Genomic DNA, 20,838 nt, shown 5'->3' on the forward strand with positions numbered 1-20,838 from the left:
TTGGTGAGTCAGGAGAATCTATTCGGGTCGCGCTGTCCCCTCGCAGCCCCTCTCTTTTCTGAGAGCCAGGGGCAGACAATATGCTAAAGCCCCCTTCGGTTACTATAGAGACGCTGACAAGAGCTCTGCCACCCCGCCCCCATCTTCTCTCTGGTATTATATCACCCTAATCAGTGCTGTATTGGAAACCCCCTTAAAGCGATCCCATGACTAGAGAGGCCGTTTAGAGCCAGTCTTTCTATATCTCCTGCACCGTTTCCATACGTGACTTAGGAGATGGATAAGAGTTGGGAGAGGGGAGTGATCATCTCACAGGTGAATTAAACTGTACAATCCATTCTGCCCTTCTCTCCCTCTCTCAAACTAGCCAATGGTGCAAGAGACTATAGATGAAGACTAAGGTGCTATGTAGCTCTCCCCTCTTCCCCCAAGTCCAGACCTTGTGCATCTCTCCAGCCCCATGAGATGCTTGGATATCTTGGAAATACTCAATAGTCTGATTATTGAGGATGCTTAAAGAAAGGTCTCACTGACTTTCAGAGACAGGCCTGGACCTGTTCTTGTGGGGAAGAAAGGTAGCTCTATCCCTGCCCTTGATTTGGGAGAGCAGATCTGGAGGCAGGACATGTACCCACTCCCTAGCTCCTATCGTGTCCCAGTCCTTCAGAACCGTTGCCACATTTCCGGCTGTTAGCCCTTTCTTAAGCAGGTTTCCTAGGAAGAGAGTCAGGGACTGGAACCACCCTGGGGAGTCTCCCGGATATCAACCAGATCCCAAAGGGAAGGAAGTAAGCTGAAAAAGTGCCCTAGGCTTGGAGTCAGGAAACCTGGACTCTAGACAGGTCTCAGCTTCTTACTACCTTTGGACCTTCCTCCTTTGGTACCTCCTCCTGTAAAATATGGGAAATTAACTCAATGATTATTTCTAAAATACCTTCTAGCTCTGCTAACCTGTGACTCTGTGGGTGTGCTCCCATAGACTCATAGATTGGGAGAAGAACCTAAGCATCCTGCTCTTCCCTGTCAGACCTTCTGCTAGGGGAGCAAGCAAGTCTGGGGTTGGGAGATAGGAATGAAGAGGCACTGGAGGTCTAGATCTACAGATAACCATCCTCACAACCTCCCATCTGCCTCCTTCCCAGTTCTAGGTTTTCTGGTATCCTAATATACGGCAAGTAGATAGGGGGTTCCGGACTGTATGTTAGGGTCAAGCAAGATCTTCATTGGTGACACTGTGTGTGTGGAGGGAGGTGTAGTAGGAAGTGGGGTGGCTCCAGGTGTCGGGAGCAGAGGGGTCGGTGAATTCCCTCCGGGATTTGTCACAGCAGCTTCTCGATTCAGGGATCGCCTTCAGTCCCTAGGTGGGTCTTAGGATCCCCCATCTCATATTTCAGACCTGGGTATACTAGGCCCTCCTCTTCCCTGCTGTTTCCCATGCTTTGTCTCTCAGCGGCCCGGTCTCCAGCCCCTTACTCCGGCCCCCAGTTTCCCTGTCTTTCTGGCCCATCCCAGTACAGTGCCGGCCCAGCCCTGTCCTTGCCCGGCCCTGTCCCGCCGCCGCTGTTTACAAGGACACGCGCTTCCTGGCAGTGACGCCAGCCTCCTCCTCCCCTTCCCCACGCCGAGCCCCGGCTTACAGGGCGGGGAGGGAGAGAGTGGGGTGCGGGAGGAGGCGGGGGCCTGGTTCTCCGGCACGACCAATCAGCGATCGCTTACGCAGCCACTGCCGTATAAAGGCTCCGGGGTACGCAGCGAGGCCGGCAAAGAAGCGGGGAGTCCGAAGGCTGTGGGTTCGGAGCGGGAGCTTGAGTAGGACAAGCAGCCATAGAGCCTTGATCGGCCGAGCCAGCTAGCAAACAGGGTGCGGCGCAGAGGAGACCAGCTGAACCAGGCCGGGACTTGGGATCCTGCTGTCAGATCTGCCTCACCGATTCGAGAGCCTTGCCACTGTTTTCTCGGGACTTGGAAGGTTGGGGGCGGTCATTGAAGACAGTCCGGGAGAGTGGGACACAGCAAGGGTACCCATCGAGGTGCGTTCCGGAGGCCAGTAGCGGCTGGTCTGACCCGAGCTCCCCAAAGCGTGCCCCGAGGACACCTGGGCATCCGAGCTCGAGTGTCTCAGGGGTCTCCTCCTCCCTCTCAGGGAGCGCCGGTAGCTGCCGGCTGGGCGCGCGGGCGCCTGGATGTGCACGAAGATGGAGCAACCTTTCTACCACGATGATTCGTACCCGGCGGCAGCTTATGGCCGGGGAGGTGCCAGCGCTTTGGGACTGCACGATTACAAGCTGCTGAAACAGAACTTGGCGCTCAATCTTGCCGCTGCCACTGACCCCTACCGCGGCCTCAAGGCGCCAGGGCACGGTCGGGGACCGGGGCCAGAGGACGCGAGTGGCGCCTACTTTTCGGGACCGCCAGCTCCCCCTCAAAACGAGGCCCCGGCTGGGCCGGCTGGCTCGTTAAAGCTCGCGTCTCCGGAGCTGGAGCGCCTCATAGCGCAAAACAGCAACGGGCTCATCACCACAACGCCCACGCCGCCGGGCCAGTACTTCTACTCGCGCAGTGTGACGGAGGAGCAGGAGGGTTTCGCTGATGGCTTCGTCAAAGCGCTGGACGACCTGCACAAGATGAACCACGTGACGCCCCCCAACGTGTCCCTGAGCAGCGGCAGCGGCAGCTCCGGGACCGCAGGCCCCCCGGCACCCCCTAGTAGCGTTTACGGTCCTTCGGCCCTGGGCCCCGAACCGCCTCCTGTCTACACCAACCTCACCAGTTACAGCGCCAGTGGAGGTAGTGGGGGCGCGGGCGCAGGAGCCGCGGGCGGCTACCCTACTGCCACCATCAGCTACCTCCCCCATGGACCGCCCTTTGCCGGGGGCCACCCGGCTTCCGTGGGACTGAGCGCCCGAGGTGCGGGAGGCGGGGGGCCGCTGGCGGCCTTCAAGGAGGAGCCACAGACGGTGCCCGAGGCGCGCAGCAGGGACGGGACTCCCCCCGTGTCGCCCATCAACATGGAGGACCAAGAGCGCATCAAGGTGGAGAGGAAACGACTGCGGAACCGGTTGGCGGCCACTAAGTGCCGCAAACGGAAACTGGAGCGCATCGCGCGACTCGAGGACAAGGTGAAGACACTCAAGTCCGAAAACGCTGGGCTGTCGAACACCGCCAGTCTGCTCCGGGAACAGGTGGCGCAGCTCAAGCAGAAGGTGCTGAGCCACGTCAACAGCGGCTGCCAGCTGCTGCTGGCCGTCAAGATGCAGAACTTCTGAGCCCACGCGCGGCCCACCCACGGACCCGGCTGCGTGACTGACTCTCCCCCTCACGCCCCCGCCGCGCGTGATTCTGCCCGGCTATGGGCGGGCCGCAGACTCTGAGACGCGGGAGGAGGGCAGGGCCACCTGAAGGGCACTGGACTAGACTGAGGGGCCCCGCCCAGCACGCCTGTCGGCTCGCTCTCTTCCTTCCCCACTCACCCTCTAGTTCCAATCTCGAAGTTTACAAGCCCCACCTTGGTCTGGGCCCCCACACCTCTGGGGCGACCCTCTGTACTTCCTGTTTTGTACGTTTTTTTGTTTTTTTGTTTTTTTGTTTTTTTTTTTTCTGCTGGAAACAGACACGATTCATATTGAATATAATATATTTGTGTATTTAAGAAAGAAGTTCTATCCCCGCGGCGGAGCTGGCCCCGCCGCCCGCACATGGCCCCAGCGGTGGCGGGGAAGGGGCTGGAGGGAGCCCCTAGGAAGGGATGCTCCGTGCCTGCCCACCCTGCCTGCCCCGAGGGTCCCATCGGGTTGTGTCTCCCGAAGCACTTGGGTTTTAAAGTTTATTTTATCATTTTTGTGTATGTGTTTTTGTTGTTCTGACTTTTTATTGAATTTATTTAAGTAAAAAAAAGACTGTTTATTATTTATTACTCTTGGCGTCTTAATTAAAAGGTGGGGGAGGGAATGCGAGGGGGAGGGAGAGCTAATTTGAACCTGCCTTTTTACTGACTGCCTCCTGAAGCTTCCTATGATGGCTGTCTCCATCCCTCCGCCTGTCTCTCTCTTTTTCTAGGAATCTCTGGCTCTTTACCGTCCCTGTCCCTTAGATCTAATTCCCTTTTCTCTCTGTTTCTCTCAGTCTCGGTAGCTACAGTGTATCTCTCCAGTCTGTTCTGTTTTTAGGCTCTTCTCTGTTCCGGCAGTCTGTAGCCTGGAGCCGTCCTAGCCCAGTGGGACTGGCTATGACGTCGCCGGGACTTTTTCTAGCTTTGAAGCTGGACCCATACCTTTCTTTTGCCGAGAAAAAGACCCTACGGGGGAGCTGGAGCGGGCCTCGACTGCGCAAGCGCGGTTTCTCGCGCCAGGGGGCTTTTCCCGGTGACGCACAGGAAGCCATGCCCATATTTGGGCCGTTTCTGCCCAGTGACGCGCCGGCGGTCAGGCCTATTCCGGGAATCCCCTCCCACGTTGCCCGGCTGACCCTGAGCACCGGGAAGAGGGGCCGGGATTTTCCCAGAGCGAGAAGTGGGGCGGCGGTCCAACCCCAGGCCAGGAAACCCCCCTCCCCTGTGGCAATGGGCGGGAAACAGAGCTGGGAAGCCTGAGCCTGTGGTATTACATGCGGTGTCCCCAGGACCAAACTCGGGACCCACAAAGCCAGAGAACCTGTTAGGTTCCGGGGCCAAGCTGCCCAGTCTGTTCTCCTCCCCCGCCCCCAGCCTGGCGCCTTAGTCCGTGTGCCAGGACAGACCCTGAAGCCAGCCTGGGACTGGGGGAGGGGAGGCGGGGCTCTCCAGTGCCCGGCTGACCAGGAAGGGTGGTGATTGCCTCCAGTCTGCACTCCTTCCCACACCCGCCTTAGTCCCAGGTGGTGGGTGGTGCCAGCTTCCCATGCCAGGGCGCCCAGGTCTGGTCATGCCCTGTCGGCTCCTCACTGCCCCACCAGCGACAGGCGCCGCTGCAGCCTCGCCCACTCCCCCCGCCTGGGGCTCAGGCAGGGCAGCCCAGCACCTGGGATGGGGGGAGGAGGAAAGGGTAACCCAATAGACTAGACACACAGGCGGCTACACATCTTCCCCAGGATTGTGCCCCGGGGGCGCACCAACCCTCTCCCTTCCCCCCAGCCCCTGGGACTCAGACAAGGGTCTGGCACTTAATGTTGGAGAGGGAAGGAGACAGTTCAGGAAGCGGTTGGGGGCCGTCTCTTCCCCCTGTGCCAGTGGACTATAGGCCTGCTCAGGCTACTCCCTGTCCTCACTCCACCAAGCCCTTGATTCCTGTAACCTCTTTTCCGGATACCAGTCACAGGAGGGTACGGTAGACACATAGCTGGCATTTCAGAGATTTAGGGGGGAGTTACATTTCCTCCAAGAACCCCCCTGGCAACCCCTGCTTCCATCTCAGTAAAGTGTGTGGGGCAGGGCTACCACTTAGAAATGTGGCCTCAGAGATCTTTAGGAAGGCTTTAAGCCAAGGCCCCATTACCTCTTCAGCTGAAGGAACAACTTGTAAGACTTGGGCTGGTGCCTTCTACACGTATTTACTTGCCAACTACAGCATTTCCTTGAATTTCCCCCTTTCCTTTCAAGCGTACCAGAAGCAGAGATAGGAAGGGCACACTTCAGGAGAAGGGTGCATATGAGGATGTTTCTCAGGGAGAACAAGGCTGTGGAGGTGATTCTCCCTTTTCTCTTATGATGAAACCATTCCCTAAAATGTATAATTTCATTCAAGTCCAAACTGATGGTACCAATTAGATATATGCTGCTCTGGCCAGTTTCCCCCCCTGCCCCGCCGCCGCATTTTTTTTTTTTTAAGCCTATAAAGCAAGGGTGGCAAGATCACAAATATTCATCTCTTAACTCTCCTTCCCCAAGCTTTGCCATTCTATGAAGCTCCTCCAGGAGAGCCGGTTTTCCCAGACCTCCCTCAGCTGTGGGAACTTGAGACAAGGCCACCCCCTGGTGGCAAAGTGAGAGAGCTGCATAAATCAGGCGTCTAAAAGCCTTGCCCTTCTTTAGTCACGTGGGGTTATGATGGACAGAAAAAGATGAAGGCCTGGAGGTTGTAAACACCCTTTTCCTCTGGCCCCGAGGCATAATTCCAGACCCACAATAGTGCAACAGTTTATACATTTAACTGTCTTCTAAACTAAGGAACAAAGAAATCAAAGACCAACTCCATAAGACTCAATGGTATGTTTGATTTTCCCAGAGGTTTATTAGATGTAGACCTTTTTCTTCTCTTCTATACATACCCCCTCCCTAAGGGGAAAAGAGACTAAGAGGGGATTTGGGGATAGGGCCACTACCCAGAGGGGCAGAAGCTTCCTTCAACATATCAAGGTTTGCCAGGAGAGCAAAGAAAGCAACAGCAATAGCTTTCTTAGTTGTTCTTAGAGAAATATTCCTTGCTGTCTTCTACATTGGGCTTGATAGTGTCTCCTCCAGGCCTCCAGCCAGCTGGGCATACTGCGAGGGGGAGAAAAAGGAAACAGAAGTGGTAAGGGGCAGGAAACCGGTATCTCAGCCCTTAGTCCTAGGAAGACCAACTCAGGTCTCAGGGGTAGGGTAGCCAACTAAAGGGGAAGGAAGTGCAAAACATGACCTAAGGGTGGGATGGGATGGGGAATATACAAGGCTCACCTTCTCCATGCTCATCTGTGAACTGGAATGCTTGCACTAGTCGCAAAGCCTCGTCCACTGAGCGACCCACAGGCAGGTCATTGACAGTGATTTGACGAACAAGGCCCTTAGCATCAATGATAAAGAGGCCCCTGAATGAATAGAAAGAGTAGTTGAGACCCTGGAAGCTACCCAGGCCTTGTTCAGTAGAAACAAGACTGGAATTTTATTTCAAACTCATTCTGCTACATCAATAAGTCTGCAGTTTATTTTCTGTTAGGGTAGTTTCAGGATCCTAATAATTTTTACCCTAATCCCTCCACCCCCAAGTCTGAATTCTGGATCTGTATTTTTCACTTGTGGGACTTTATACATGTCTTTCATTCCTCTCAGCTTCAGTTTTTACACTTACACAATGAAATTTGATAATATAATCTCCAAGGTCCTTTCTAGCTCTAAAGCTTGCCAACTCCCTGCTGTTGCTACATGGTCTTTTGCTACAAAAACTATGGACAATTCCAAAAAGGTGACTCCTAAATTGAAGATCAGGGACATAAAATGACACACTTATAGAGGGTCCCCCCAGTTATACCTGTAGGCAATGCCTTCATCCTCCTTCAGTACCCCATAGTCTCGAGCTAGGTTTCTGGTTACATCTGCCAGCAGGGGGATTTTCAAAGGACCCAAGCCACCCTCTTTTCGAGGGGTGTTGATCCTTTTTTAGGGAGAGTGAGAAAGAAGTTTCCATGTTACTTTATACCCCTTCTCCCAATCAGGAGCCATCTCTCCCAGTTTCCAAGGAAAGAAGCCCTCTCAATTTTGCTAAGAAGGCTCCCCTCCCTTCCCCCCCCAGGGGCTTGAGCAGGAGATAAGGGCAGCTTCAAGGGGCCAGAGCAGGTGATAAAGGGGTGGTAGGCAAGGCTGTCAAAGCTCAAACCTACCACACCCAGGAGGGAGTGGTAAGACAGGAAGAGGAGGATGCTGTTCTATATTTTTGAGGAAGATGGAACAGAAAGTATAGCCTAGTATGGAAGAAAAAGCAACAACTAGACCTAGAGTATGAAGATCCGAGTTCAAATACCAGCTGGTACTTGATGAATCAGCTGAATTGCTCTTAAACTCTCTAGGTCTATCATCTTTTAAATATGATGGGGGCTGAGTGAAATGTCTTCCTAAGCCCCTTCCCGTTCTAATTGCCACAGAGAGACCCTGGCAACCCAACTTTGGGAACACTTTAGTCCTTATTCAGGAGTAGTTACAGGGGCATGGGATATTGGGGAAAAAAAAAAAAAAAAAAAAAAAAAAAAAAGGAGGCCAGGTGGGAGAAGCAGAAAGTCATAGTCCCTCCCCCATCCTCCTCCTCCTAGTCAAAACCATACCAGGCCAGATGGGTGAACTGGGAATCCACAGACACACCAAGGACTTCGCAGCCCAGCTTTTGGAAATCAGAGGCCCGATCACTGAAGGCGATGATCTCAGTAGGACATACAAAAGTGAAGTCCAAAGGATAGAAAAATATGACCAGATACTTCCCTACAACAATAAGAACAAAAGGAATGAGGAACAGGTGCTAAGTAGGACCCCTCCCCCACTCTCCAGGTGATAGGATCATTTCCCGGCTCCCTGACTTCCATCCTCCAGCAAAGGGGAAGATCCCAGTACCTCTGACCTCTAAGACTGTTATCTCACCTTTATAGTCCGACAGCTTCACCTCCTTGAACGCTCCATCGACCACGGCAGTGGCGTGGAAGTCGGGGGCCGGTTTTCCAATGTGAGCCTTTCCAGAGGACATGACTGGGGAAAAAAGGACTTCCCCTTAGGGTCAATTAGGGCACCTGATCGGCACTTCACCCGGCTGTGCAACTCAGCACTACTCCCCCTCCCCCACACCCTTCCCGAGGCTAGGCTGGGCACGTGGGTCAGACAAAGATGGTCACATGCAGCCCCCTACCCCTCCCTCCATGGGCCCAATACAGAGACCTGGGCACACAGGCCAGACTAGGCTAGGCCGGGGGGGAAAGGGCTTCCGCACACAGGCCAGACTAGGCTAGGCCGGCGGGGAAAGGGGCAATTCAGATTCAGCCCTCCTGCCTCCCCCGCAGCGCCGCCACCCCACCCGGGAAACAGGTCTGGGCACCCGGGCAAAGGCTGCAGGCTCTTCCACCTCCTCCCGGGTCCCGATGCAGGCTGAGTTAGGCCTCTAGAGCAGGAACAAAGGTACCTCGATTCCTCTCGAGCTCTGCCTCCCTGCTGAGTGGGGGACAGGTGGAGGAAAATGCACCTGGGAGCAGTTCCCACTCGCCTACCCCCAAACAAAGGCAGGGAACCAGAGAGGGGGGCGGGGTTGCTTGCTGCTTGCTGGGGGAAGCGCCGGCAGAGTCAGACCGGGCGAGAACACAGTCTGCCTGGAAAGTGGGATTCGCAGGCTGCCTCCATCGCGCCCCTCAGCCTGCATCTGGCCTGGCCCGGCTGCGCTGTCTCGGGTGGCACCTTACCGCGCCGTGCCGCACTGCCCCGTACTGTACCTGCAAGGAGGGCGGGCTCCGAGCCTACAAAGACAGGTAGCGCGTGCTCCCAGACCGCAACAGTAGCAGTGGGGAAACCAAAAGTAGTATCCCCGCGGCCTCCGCCCGCTCCTTTTATCCGCGGCCTGTACCACCTACAGCCAGACTGGGGGGGTGGGGGGGGGAGAAGGGGAGGAGGAGCTGGGAGGGACGTACGGGAGCGCGCCTGGGGGCGGACGCCACACTCTTGGGCGGGCCCACTGATAGCCTCGTATCAGGGTGGGGATGGGGGCTGGAGGGCTGAAGACTCCCAAGCCGGAGACCTTTTCCTCTCCCCTTGTCCCCTCCCCTCGCTTGACCCTTCTGACAAGCCGCTGGGATAACGGGGCGCCGGGAGAATGCTTGGACCAGCGACTAAGGGCGGTTAAGGGGGCGGGGGCCGTGGATGGCCAGACCGCAGCTGAGGCTGCTTCTGCTCTTCCTACTGGCCCGGCCCCCAGCCTGCCTAGGACCGGACTATCACTATTTCGGAGAGCAAGGCTCGGGAGATTCTTGGGAGAGAGAATTGAGTAAGGGATTGAAATTCCCTCGATCCCCAAGGTCGCCAGACTTGACCTCTCCTGATGTTACCCATCAATGAGCAATTAACTCCAGGAGTTTTCCCTTGCGGGGATGCGGGTGGGGTGGGAAGGATGCGGGGAAGCCGGCAGAGTGCAGCTCAGGTTTACAGCCCAAGAAGCTCGGAGGCACTCACTTATATAATGCACTGGCCCTTCTGTCACTTAGCGTGGATTTACAACCCCTCCCCTCTCTGTCCCCACTCCCACAATGAAATCTGCCTGGATTCTTCCTCCAGATCAATAAATATCCTTAAGACGCTTGATATATTAAGAAGTATTCCCTTTCAGGGCTAGAAATTTCGGGTGGGGAGGAAACCCCGCCAAGTCTTGGGCTCCCTGGCTGACCAGTTTTTTTTTTTTTTTTCTCCCCTCAGAGCCTGAAAAATTGCCATTGAGTCCGTGGGGCCCGTGGATTTGCTACTGTCTCCGGGGAGTTCGAGAGCGGAGTCGGGATGTGGTAGGGGCATCTGTAGGTCCTGTATTTCTGGACAGGGACACCCTAGTGCAGCGCCAGCCCTGCATTCACAAATGTCCTGGTTGCTTACCACATCAGTGTAATTGGAGGACCCGAAAACACAGTGACCGGGGCCAAATACAAAGGCTGACCCCAGTGAACCCACAGACAATGAAAGGAAGATAGACAATTGTAGGAGACTTGAGGCCCTTGCCATCCCATTTGGGTTTTGGATAAGGAAGAGAGAAAAATCTGAAGTTAGGAAAGGAGCATCCTAAAGGGAAGGAAACTTCTGGGTTGACACTGCCCTTGTTTATTTGCTGCAGGTGAGTTTTAATTTTTCCCCTGAGGTCTATCCCACCTAGAATGCTTTGAAGATCAGTGTGGGATTATCTCTATTATTACTATTACTATTAAAGGTAATTTTAAACCTTTCTGTAAAGTCACTTCAGCAGGTCCAGGAAGATCCATAGCCATACCCACTACATACCATAGCTGCTGGGTTAAGGAAGAATCTGCCCGAGGAAAGGCTACCCAGTTTGGAATTAAGGAGGCAGAGTCTGGTTCTAAGGGGGCAGGGCCTAGTCTCCTAGGAGAGGTTTCTAGGGTTGAGATAGCTAAAAAGGAAAAGATAGGGTTGGTTGAGCTGGCCTCAATCCTAGTGGTTCTACCTCACATTTTTCTTTAGTTCCTAGGAAGGCCTCCAAGTGGAAGTCCCTACTCTTATTAATGTTCCAGAGCCTAAAACAGAAAAGTCTGGTACGATGAAAAGAACACTAGCCTATTGTTGTTCCTCAGATAAAGAAACTGAGGCAAACAGAGTTAAATGACTTGGCCAGGGCCACATAACTAGAAAATGTCGGAAGCCAGAGGCCAGATTTGAATTCACAAAGAAGAGTCTTCTTGACTGTACCCACTCTCATCTCAGCACTCTATCCACTTCAGGACCTAACTGCTGCTCAGCCTGAGGTAAAAGAACTAGATTAGAATCCAGGTTGCAATTACTATATCTCTGTGATATTGGGCCAGTTCTCTCTCTTTAGTTCTCAGTTTCCCCACCTATAAAATGAGAAGGCTGGACTAGAGCAATCCAGTGAATGATTATTCAATCAATAAGCCAAAAGCTGGAGATATAAACAAAAAGGAAAACCCCTGTTCTCTAGAATCTTATACTGTGGAGGAAAACCATGTGTATAATTCACACACACACACACACACACACACACACACACACACACATATATATATATATATACACATATGTGTTTTACATATGTTTATATATAAAACAATGTAAGATGAATTCATTGGAGGGGATAGAAAGCACTAGCAGAGCTGGGGGATCTGGCATGATCTCATATAGAAGATGGTATTTAGGTTAAATTGTGAAGCTATAGATTCTAAGAAGTGAAAGTGAAGACTGGAGTCCTTCAGGGCTATATAAAGTTAGGAGATAGAGAATAGGTCATATATGAGGGAAAAAAAGATAGTAAGCCAGTTTGATTGGAGTGCATAAAGGGCAGTTTTGTAAAAAGCTTGGAAAGATAAATGTCAGATTGTAAGGGGCTTTTTTTCTGTACTTATGGGTTTTTTTTATTATTATAACTTTTTATTTACAATACTTATGCATGGGTAATTTTTTATATTATCCCTTGCACTCACTTCTGTCCCGACGTTTCTCTTCCCTCCCTCCACCCCCTCCCCTAGATGGCAGGCAGTCTTATACATGTTAAGTATGTCACAGTGTATCCTAGATACAATATATGTGTGCAGAACCAAACAGTTCTCTTGTTGCACAAGAAGAATTGGATTCAGAAGGTGAAAATAACCTGGGAAGAAAAACAAAAATGCAAACAGTTTACATTCATTTCCCAGTGTTTTTTCTTTGGGTGTAGCTGCTTCTGTCCATCATTGATCAACTGAAACTGAATTAGGTCTCTTTCTTAAAGAAATCCACTTCCATCAGATTACATTTTCATACAGTATCGTTGTTGACGTATATAATGATCTCTTGGTTCTGCTCATTTCACTCTGCATCAGTTCATGTAAGTCTCTCCAGGCCTCTCTGTATTCATCCTCTTGATCATTTCTTACAGAACAATAATATTCCATAACATTCATATACCACAATTTACTCAGCCATTCTCCAATTGATGGGCATCCCTCAGTTTCCAGCTTCTGGCCACTACAAACAGGGCTGCCACAAACATTTTGGCACATACGGGTCCCTTTCTCTTTTGTAAGGGGCTTTGAATGCCAAAAAAAGTTATTTTGTCATAGGAGCAATGAAATACTTGAAGTATGTGAAGCATTAGAGCACTTCAAATAGTAGTCAGTCAAAAAGCATTGTAGATGGGTATGTGGATATAAGGTGAATAATTTTCGAGAGAGATTGGATCAGATGATTTTTGAGCTCCCTTCTAGCTCCTGAAATAATAGGTTTAAGCCTTTAGGATCCTTAGCCCATCTATGATTGACCTGGGATGCTCGGCTAGGTGGCGCTCTTGCTTAGGAACTACAACTCCCAGAAAGCCACGCAGCCCAAAAGCAAGTTCAGGATTGGCTTGGAAGTTTCCGGGGCGGGGATCGCGCCTAGACCCGCGCGCTTGCGGAATTTCCCAAGCGAGACGGCTGGGTTTGCTGCAAACATGGATCTGAGCGATTTTGAGCGGGATAACACGGGCAGCTGCCGCTTGAGCTCGCCGGTGCCGGAGGTCTGCCGCGCGGAGGACTGCTGCCTGGGCATCGATGAGGCCGGCCGCGGCCCTGTTCTGGGTGGGAGTGGGGCCCGGGCCGGGGCCTGCGTGCGGGGGGGGGGGGCTGCTGCGCCGGGGCTGGGGTACGTCGGGGCTGCTGCGCCGGGGCCGGGGGTACGTCGGGGCTGCTGCCCGGGGCCGGGGACGCGCGCTTCCGGGACGGCTGGGGCCTAGCTGGGGGCTGCTGCGCCGGGGCTGGGGGTACGTCGAGGGCTGCTGCCCCGGGGCTGGGGTGGGGTACGTCGGGGGCTGCTGCCCCGGGGCCGGGGGACCCGTCGCGTCCGGGACGGGCACGGGCTGCGGGAGCGTGGAGCGGGACTGGGGCGGACTCCGGTTGCAGAGCAGCAGGATTGCTGTGGGTTGTCCCCCGTTGGAGAGTGTGCGGTGGGGCTCTGACTCCGGCTCTCCCCTTTCGCCAGGCCCCATGGTCTACGGCATCTGCTTCTGCCCCTTGTCCAGACTGGGCGACCTGGAGGCCCTGAAGGTGGCGGGTGAGTTCAGCCCCGAGGCTTTCCCTTAGAAATGGGGGGGAGCTTTAGGGACCCGGTTGTGTCCCTGTGACTAAGCCTCCCCTTGCACGGCTTCCCTTTTCTGCATGGCCAGACTCAAAGACCCTGTCGGAGGCGGAGAGGGAGAGACTTTTTGGCAAGCTAGAGCAGGCCCGGGACTTTGTGGGCTGGGCCTTGGACATCCTGTCCCCGAACCTCATTTCCACCAGCATGCAGAGGCGGTAAGGGCTGTTCGCCGTGGGCAGCTAACTGGCTCTTGTGCCACTCAGTGTAGGTGGAGGCAAGAACGTTAGATTTAGGGGCACAGGGTCCAGAGCTGGAAAGGGATCCTGCAAAGTCCCCTCCACTGCCTTTCCCTTTGCTTGTCCACTTCAAGTGGAGTAAAACTCACTCACTCCTGCCTGAGGAAGCCATTTCCCTTTCGTGTAACTCTATTAAAAAGCACTTCCTTAGATTGACAGTGACCTTGCCTCTGCACAATTAAGGTTTATTGCTTCAGAGCTGGAAAGAATCAGAGAAATTATCAAGTCCTTTCATTTTACAGATGAGGGAATTTTTTGTGGGGGGGGCTGGGAGGCATTGGGGTTAAGTGACTTGCTCAAGATCACCCAGCTGATCTTTGGTTTGACTTGAACTCAGGAGCTCCCCACTCCAGGACCTGTGCTCCATCCACTGCAATACCTTCCTGATCCTAGATAAAGAAATTAAGGCCCAGAGAGACTAAATGCCCATGCTCACACAGCTGTGGAGTTCTTATTATATTTTTATTACATTTTATTTCTCATCAATTATATGTAAAACTTTTTTTTTTTAACATTCACTTTTTAATTCTTTTAGTTCTATTTGTTTCTTCCCCTTCTAGTCCTTGAGAAGGGAAGCAATTTGATATAAATTATTCATGTAAAGACATGCAAACCATAAACTATGAAGTTTCTAGGTAGAATTTGAATTGAGTTCTTCCCACTCTAAGAAACTATCCACTCCAAGGTGGATTACTCTTCTCTCATTTTGTCCTAAGGAGCCATACAGAAAAGGGTTAGTCCTTCCTTTATAGCTTTTAAAATACAGTAAGGTCTCCAGAAATCTAATTAGATTTAGAACTGAGAGAGGCCTCAGAGGTCCCCTAATTTTACAAATATGTAAAGTGGGACTCAGAGAACTCTTAACTTATTGCTCAGGGCCATCTAGCCAGTACATATTTGAGACAGAATTTGAATCCAGACCTCCCTGTTTCAAGTATTCTCTTTACTCCATGACATTGCTTCCCCTCTTTCTCCACTTAACTAGCTGTTTAACTTTGAACAAATTGCTTCCTCCTTTCTTTGACTCAGTTTCTCCCACTGTTAAATGAGTGAGGCATTTGGCTAATGTCCAAAGTCTTTTCCAGGTGTAAATCCTAAAGAGTTTTAAGACTCAGCTTTGAAAAGGCAAAGTAACATCAGGCTTCAGTTTGGCAATAGGAATCCTTAAGTATCTTTAAAATAAGTATCCTTAGTAAGGATACTCAGTTGCCATTTAATAAAGAGCTGAGATTATGTAGCATCTGAGCACATTCATGTGTTTCCCCGTAGAGCCAAGTATAACCTGAACTCCCTTTCTCATGACACTGCTATGGCCTTGGTGCAGCTGGCTCTGGATCAGGGTGTGAGAGTCACTCAGGTCAGTGGGACCTATTGGGGGAAGGAAAGTTGGGCTGATTTGAGCTTCCTCAGCTCTGACTCTCATTCCCTGGTTTCTGCAGGTGTTTGTGGACACAGTGGGGCCGGCTGACAAGTACCAGCAAAAACTTAAAGAGAGGTTTCCAGAGGTTGAAGTGACTGTTCGACCCAAGGCCGACTCCTTATTCCCTGTGGTCAGCGCTGCCAGCATTTGTGCTAAGGTCAGTTCTCCTCCCACCCTGTTGTCTGGACGGTCCAGACCCAGATAAGTGTCTGCTGTACACCCACAAGAAAGTTGTATCAATCTGCCCTTGGCTCCATACCCACCTTTGCCTAGCCTACCCCTTCCAGGTTGCCCGGGACCATGCTGTGAAGAGATGGAAATTTTTGGAAGACCTTAAAGACCTGAAAATGGATTACGGGTCTGGCTATCCCAATGGTGAGTGTCCCAGTCAAATCAGTGGTCTTTTCCTTGCCTCTTCTCTGGTGAAATCTTGCAATATGGCCACAAGGGGGCATAAGACAAAGTGTGAGAATTACACTCTAAAGATGGAAATAAATGAGATCATATTGTCCTTCCAATGCCATATCTTTATAGATAAGAAAAGAGTAGCACAGAAATTAAAGAGCTTCTCCCAAATCACCTAGAAAATACATGGGGCTGCTGATATTGGAACTCAGAGATTCTCAGGTTCTTAAACCATTGCTCAGCTCAATTCAACCAGTATTTATTAAACAATTAAACTGTGTTCCTTGCACCCTGCTAGGTGCTGGAGAGACAAAGACACAAATAAAATGTTTCTTTTTCTTTCCCTCGAGTTTACAATGTTCAGTATGGGATCAGGGAAGGCTTCCTGTAGGAGCCTTACAGAAAGCTAGAGATTCTCAGAAGTGATAGTGAAGAAGGAATGGGCTCCAGCCCTGGAGGAAGAGAGAGGGTTTAACAGCCTAGACTAAAGCATTGAGATGAAAGATGTAATGCAAAACGTAGGCAAGAGACAAATAGGTCACTCTGATGTATGTCTGTAGGGAGTAGGTTGGGGAGTCCTGTGGAGTATCTGGAGAAGATAGATGGGAGCCTAAAAGTGGAGGACTCCACCTAGTAAATTCCCCTAGTCACTTAAGAGTCACCAACAGTTTTTGGCAATTGTTTGGACTATGGATTGAAGAAGGTAAGAGATTGGAAACCAAAGGACCAGTGTGGAGGCTATTGTACTAATTCAGGGGAAAAGTAATGAGGGTAGTAGCCACATGACTAGAGAAGAGGAGAAGTATAGGGTGATGTTATGGAGACAGGGTCAACAGTTGTATAAATGGTTAGATGTGGGGGGTGGGAGAGAAAGAAGAAGACTGGGGAAGACTGATGCTGGAAATCTGAGCTAGCGATCAGAAATTTAAAATACAAAGTTTTAGAAATGGAGGGTGGGGGAGACAGATGTTGATGGGACAGTGGTGGTGGAATTCACCAGCTAGCAATTAATTATGTGAAACAGGAGAGAATTAGGACTGGATTAGGATTAGCTAACATCAACAGAGAGTGTTAAGGTTTGTAAAATGCTTTACAGATATTAGCTCATTTGAAATTTACAACCACCTTGGCAGATAGGTGTTGTTATATTCATCCCCATTTTATAGATAAGGAAACTGGAGCATAGAGGTTAAGGGGTTTTGTCCAAAGTCATATAATTAATCAGTAACTGAGGCTGGATTTGAACTTCCTGAACTTTCCTGAGTCTTCCTGGCTGAGATTTGGGAGTTAGGTGAAAGATGATAATGATTAATGTTAATTGAGCTCGTGGGAACTGATAAGATCCCCAAGAAAGTATAGAGAGAAAAGGGACAGAACCTTGCATCACCTTTGCCTGCTCACTTTCAACTCCCCTACTGATTCACTTAGTTTTCAAATCTTGTTTCTACCTCCACAGAATCTCTTTTCTCTACTCGCGTCTGCACTCCCACCAAAATCACCTTAGTCCAAGCCCTTATCACCTCTCATGTGAAGATTATAGTTCGTTTAGATTACATATAGTTAGATGCAGTTTTCTTTCCCAATGATGTCCCTGCCTAAATTCTCCCTTCCCACCCCCGAAACCCAGTCTTTACAGAGCTGACGAACTTTTTCTTAAAGCACAAATCTGACCATGTCTGTCCCCTACCTTAAACTCCCATAGTTCCCTATAGCTTCCAGTTCAACTATAATATTCTCTGTTCCATATTGAAAATCTTTTGCAGTCCTGATCTCACTGTCCTTTGCTTTCTTTTTGCAAATTACTCTTTGTACATACTTTGGTTCAAGCAGATTAACCCTTACAATTTCTTATGCCTAACACCCCATGTTCGGCCTTTCTGCTCTTTCCCTGGCTACCTCTTATTGTTATGATGTACTTCCTCCTCAGCCTTCATATGTCAGAATCCCTGCCTCTTGTTTTATTCAAGGCTCAGCTAAAATCTTTCTTGGTGTCCTCTCAGCTGCTGTTGCCTTCTGAAAATCACCTTGGGTCCGTAGGTAACGCTCAGATATACCAGTAAAGACAGCTAGATGGCACTTCAAATAGAATCCTAGGATTTATAATAAAAAAGTCCTGAATTTAAATCCTGATTTCTATGCTTACTAACTATAATTCTGGTAATTCACCTATTTGAGCCTCAGTTTTCGCATTTGTAAAATGGACTTCATAGAGTTGTTGTTGAGGCTCGAAAGAGATGATATGGAAAGCCCTCTGGGAACTCTTAAATCTTAGCTATTATTCCTTTGTGTGTATATACCTGTATAGGTATGTGCTATTTTCCTGGTTGGGATGTAAGTTTCTTGAGGACAGGGTCCATTTTCTGTATTCACTCTGTATTTACTGTGCCTACCATGTAGCAGGTGTTTTTGTTTTTGTTTTTATTTTTTACTTAATAATGTTTTATTTTTTTCCAGTTATCTATAAAAGTAGTTTTCAGTATTCACTTTTATACAATTTGAGTTTCAACTTTTTTCTCCCTTCTTCTCTTCCCTCAAGATAGCAAACAGTCTGATATAGGTTATACAGGTATAATCACGTTAAGCATATTTCCTGATTAGTTATGTTGTTACAAAAAAATCATAACAAAAAGGGGAAACCAAGAGAAAAGAAAAAAACAACAACAAAAGGTGAAAATAGTATGTTTTAATCATAACAAGTGTTTTTAAATGATGAAAGAAGATTTGAAGGTTAATCGGATAGAAAAGGAACAACACACAAAGAGCAGAATTAAGGGGGTGGAATATCTCCAGGAGTGGTAATTGATCATCACAAGCTGTTCTTTCCAGTCTCTTGAGTCCCAAATTCTAGAGTTACCAGAGATCCTAGAAACCAGGCCCTTCTACATGTAAGGAAATAGCCTTGTAGAGAGGTAGGAGTTCGCCCAGGGTCACATAGCAAGCTGGTGGTATCCCCAAGAATGCCTGCTGCTCATGTCTCACCTATTTTTTTCCAGCAGTGAAACCACAGGGGGAGGGATTTAGGGGGTGCATGTCAGTGAGTCCCAGAGTCTTAGTCCTCCAGCTCCCAAGATCTGTTTCCATCTGGTTTTGACCTCCCCAGTAGGGACTCTTCATTTGTAACCCTCCTTCTTCCTAGACCCCAAGACCAAGGAGTGGCTGTCCCAGTGCTTGGACCCTGTCTTTGGCTTTCCCCAGTTTGTCCGCTTTAGCTGGAGCACTGCTCAGCTCATCCTGGATGGACGTGCTGTACCTGTGCGCTGGTGGGTGACCCTGAGCCCCCTTGGGGGAGGAACAGGGGGATCAGCTGGCAACATGTTGATGGCAACACTCACCTACTCCTGGGGAGAATCCCAGCCCTGGGGTTTTGGCCTTTAAGGTAGAGCAGGTGGCAAGAGGCCATTCAGGACCCTGGATAGATAGGGGTGGAGGGCTGGGGAGAAGAGCAGGGTGGGAGCGGATCAGTCTTCACCATGGCCCATTCTTCCCCTATGCAGGGAGGACTCGGAGGAAGGAGCAGGAGGGTCACCAGCTGCTGGCAGAGGTTCTGGCACCCCCTCCCTTCTGTCCTACTTTGCCCGTACACAAGCTGCCACAGAACGACAATCTCACCGGTTTTTCCACGAGAGGGGATTGGAGACAGTTGCTGATCTATAGAAATTGTTGAAAAAAGTGGTGGAGAGAAATAGCAGCACCTGGCAGGGATGGGAAGGACTGTTACTTTGTGTCTTTTTCTTCTTCTTGATGTTAATTTGTAATAAAATCTCAGGAATAGAAGTGAAGTTTCTATCTTTGTCTGGATTTAGGAGGTAGATGAATGGTAGGGAAGGCTACTTAAGCCCAGTTAACAGCCTGAGAATCATAGTTCTCTAAAACCTTAATGGAGCTTCCACTTTTTAGGCGCCCTTCCAGGCTATCCCCCATGAATGGTCTGAGGTTAGAGTTGAACTCGGATCTTGCTGAGTATTCCAGGTGTGGGAGACAGCATTGCAAAGGCGTGCACTTAAGGTGTCCTGTAAGGAATAGCAAGTAAGTCCTAAAATATGTGGAGAAGAAGGCTTAAATGTAAGCAGCCTGGAAAGCTAGGAATGGGTCAGCTTATGAAGAACCTTCAATGCTTTACAGAGGATTTCATATTCAATCCCAGGGAAACAGATTGGAGTTGATTGAATCATTCAATGTGTGCTATGGGAAAATCACCATGATCTCACCACTTAGATGGCCATCACTTCTTGAATACCTCTCACCTAGATTATTGCAACAGCCTCTTAATTGGAATCTCATTTTTCTAATCCACGCTGCACACTGACACAAAGCTAATTGTTCTTAAGCGTAGCTATAACCATCTGATCCCCCAATTCAGTCAATTCCAGGGGCTTCCAGTTGTCTCCAGGATAAAATCTAAAGCTTCTTTATCTTTAAATGCCCTATAAACCTGGCTCCAACTTAGCTTTTCAGAGTCCCTGTTCATCAATCTTCTTGAGCTAATGAATTCTGAGAAATTGACCTCTCTTCTCTACGTATAACTCTACATCTCCCAGCTCTCTTCCAGGAATGCACTATTTCCTACCTTGCACATCATAGAGTTCCTTTCTTTGGACATAGTTCAAGCACTAGTTCCTACAAAAAGACTTCCTTGTTTTTCCAACTATTAGTGTCCATCTTTCCAAACTATCTTGTATTTAGCTACTTTGCACATATGTATATTTATTCGCTTTACGTATTTTAAATATGTTTGCGCAGATGATATACTTTGCATATTTTTTTTTATTCACTTTATGTTTGTACTTTATATATTTATACCTGTACTTATTTTCCCTATTTAAAATTTAAATTTCTTGTGAATAAGAATTATTTATTTAAACTTGTAACTGCAATGTCTGGGGCAAAGCAGGTGCTCATTAAGTATTGATTGATTGGAGGATGGATTAGGCAAAGTGGAGAGAGACTAAAGGTAAGGAAGTCCATCAGTAGGTAATTATAATTCTCTAGGTAAGAGGTGATAAGGATCTGAATTAGGTTGATAGCTTTATGAATAGAGAGAATTGGAAATGTATGAAAGATGTTGTAAATGTAAAAAGAATAAGATATTGCCATAGATTGGTTTTGAAAGGGGAGTAGAGGTGGAGTTTTGAAAGGGGAAAGTTATATACGGGTTAGGTTATATAGATCTAGCATAACTAGGTGGTTTGGTGCTACTCTCAGTGGTTATAGGAAAGTTGGGAAGTGGATTGGATTGGGAGTTATGGATAATGAGTTCTATA

At 49.5% G+C, this 20,838-nt stretch overlaps 3 protein-coding genes across 7 annotated transcripts; 2 read left to right on the top strand and 1 right to left on the bottom strand.

Annotated features, from left to right (window-relative positions):
- The first annotated feature begins 1,755 nt into the window (after window positions 1-1,755).
- JUNB (JunB proto-oncogene, AP-1 transcription factor subunit) lies at window positions 1,756-3,905 on the top strand. Its single transcript, XM_031947622.1, has one exon. It carries the CDS (start codon window positions 2,184-2,186, stop codon window positions 3,264-3,266), a length of 1,083 nt encoding a protein of 360 aa, XP_031803482.1. The 5' UTR covers window positions 1,756-2,183; the 3' UTR covers window positions 3,267-3,905.
- Window positions 3,906-6,175: 2,270 nt separating this feature from the next.
- On the bottom strand, window positions 6,176-9,289 carry PRDX2 (peroxiredoxin 2). The gene is made up of 6 exons (XM_003760673.3): window positions 9,133-9,289; window positions 8,297-8,401; window positions 7,987-8,140; window positions 7,200-7,322; window positions 6,629-6,759; window positions 6,176-6,454 (listed from the first exon to the last, which is right to left on the bottom strand). Exons 2-6 carry the CDS (start codon window positions 8,397-8,399, stop codon window positions 6,369-6,371), a joined length of 597 nt encoding a protein of 198 aa, XP_003760721.1. The 5' UTR covers window positions 8,400-8,401; window positions 9,133-9,289; the 3' UTR covers window positions 6,176-6,368.
- A 187-nt stretch (window positions 9,290-9,476) lies between these two features.
- RNASEH2A (ribonuclease H2 subunit A) lies at window positions 9,477-19,351 on the top strand. Of its 5 annotated transcripts, none has more exons than XM_031947626.1 (10): window positions 9,477-9,680; window positions 10,106-10,511; window positions 10,874-11,154; window positions 13,361-13,432; window positions 13,545-13,671; window positions 15,022-15,109; window positions 15,192-15,329; window positions 15,460-15,547; window positions 18,714-18,837; window positions 19,072-19,351. In XM_031947626.1, the coding sequence occupies exons 4-10, from the start codon at window positions 13,366-13,368 to the stop codon at window positions 19,229-19,231; spliced, it is 792 nt and encodes a 263-aa protein (XP_031803486.1). In that variant the 5' UTR covers window positions 9,477-9,680; window positions 10,106-10,511; window positions 10,874-11,154; window positions 13,361-13,365; the 3' UTR covers window positions 19,232-19,351. The 5 variants fall into 5 exon arrangements, with proteins under 5 accessions (XP_031803486.1, XP_031803487.1, XP_031803485.1 ...); XM_031947627.1 differs by having other exon boundaries at window positions 10,106-10,188; XM_031947625.1 differs by lacking the exon at window positions 10,874-11,154.
- Window positions 19,352-20,838: the final 1,487 nt, after the last annotated feature.

Source organism: Sarcophilus harrisii, chromosome 1, assembly GCF_902635505.1.
Source record: "Sarcophilus harrisii chromosome 1, mSarHar1.11, whole genome shotgun sequence".
NCBI classification, from domain to species: Eukaryota; Metazoa; Chordata; class Mammalia; order Dasyuromorphia; family Dasyuridae; genus Sarcophilus; species Sarcophilus harrisii.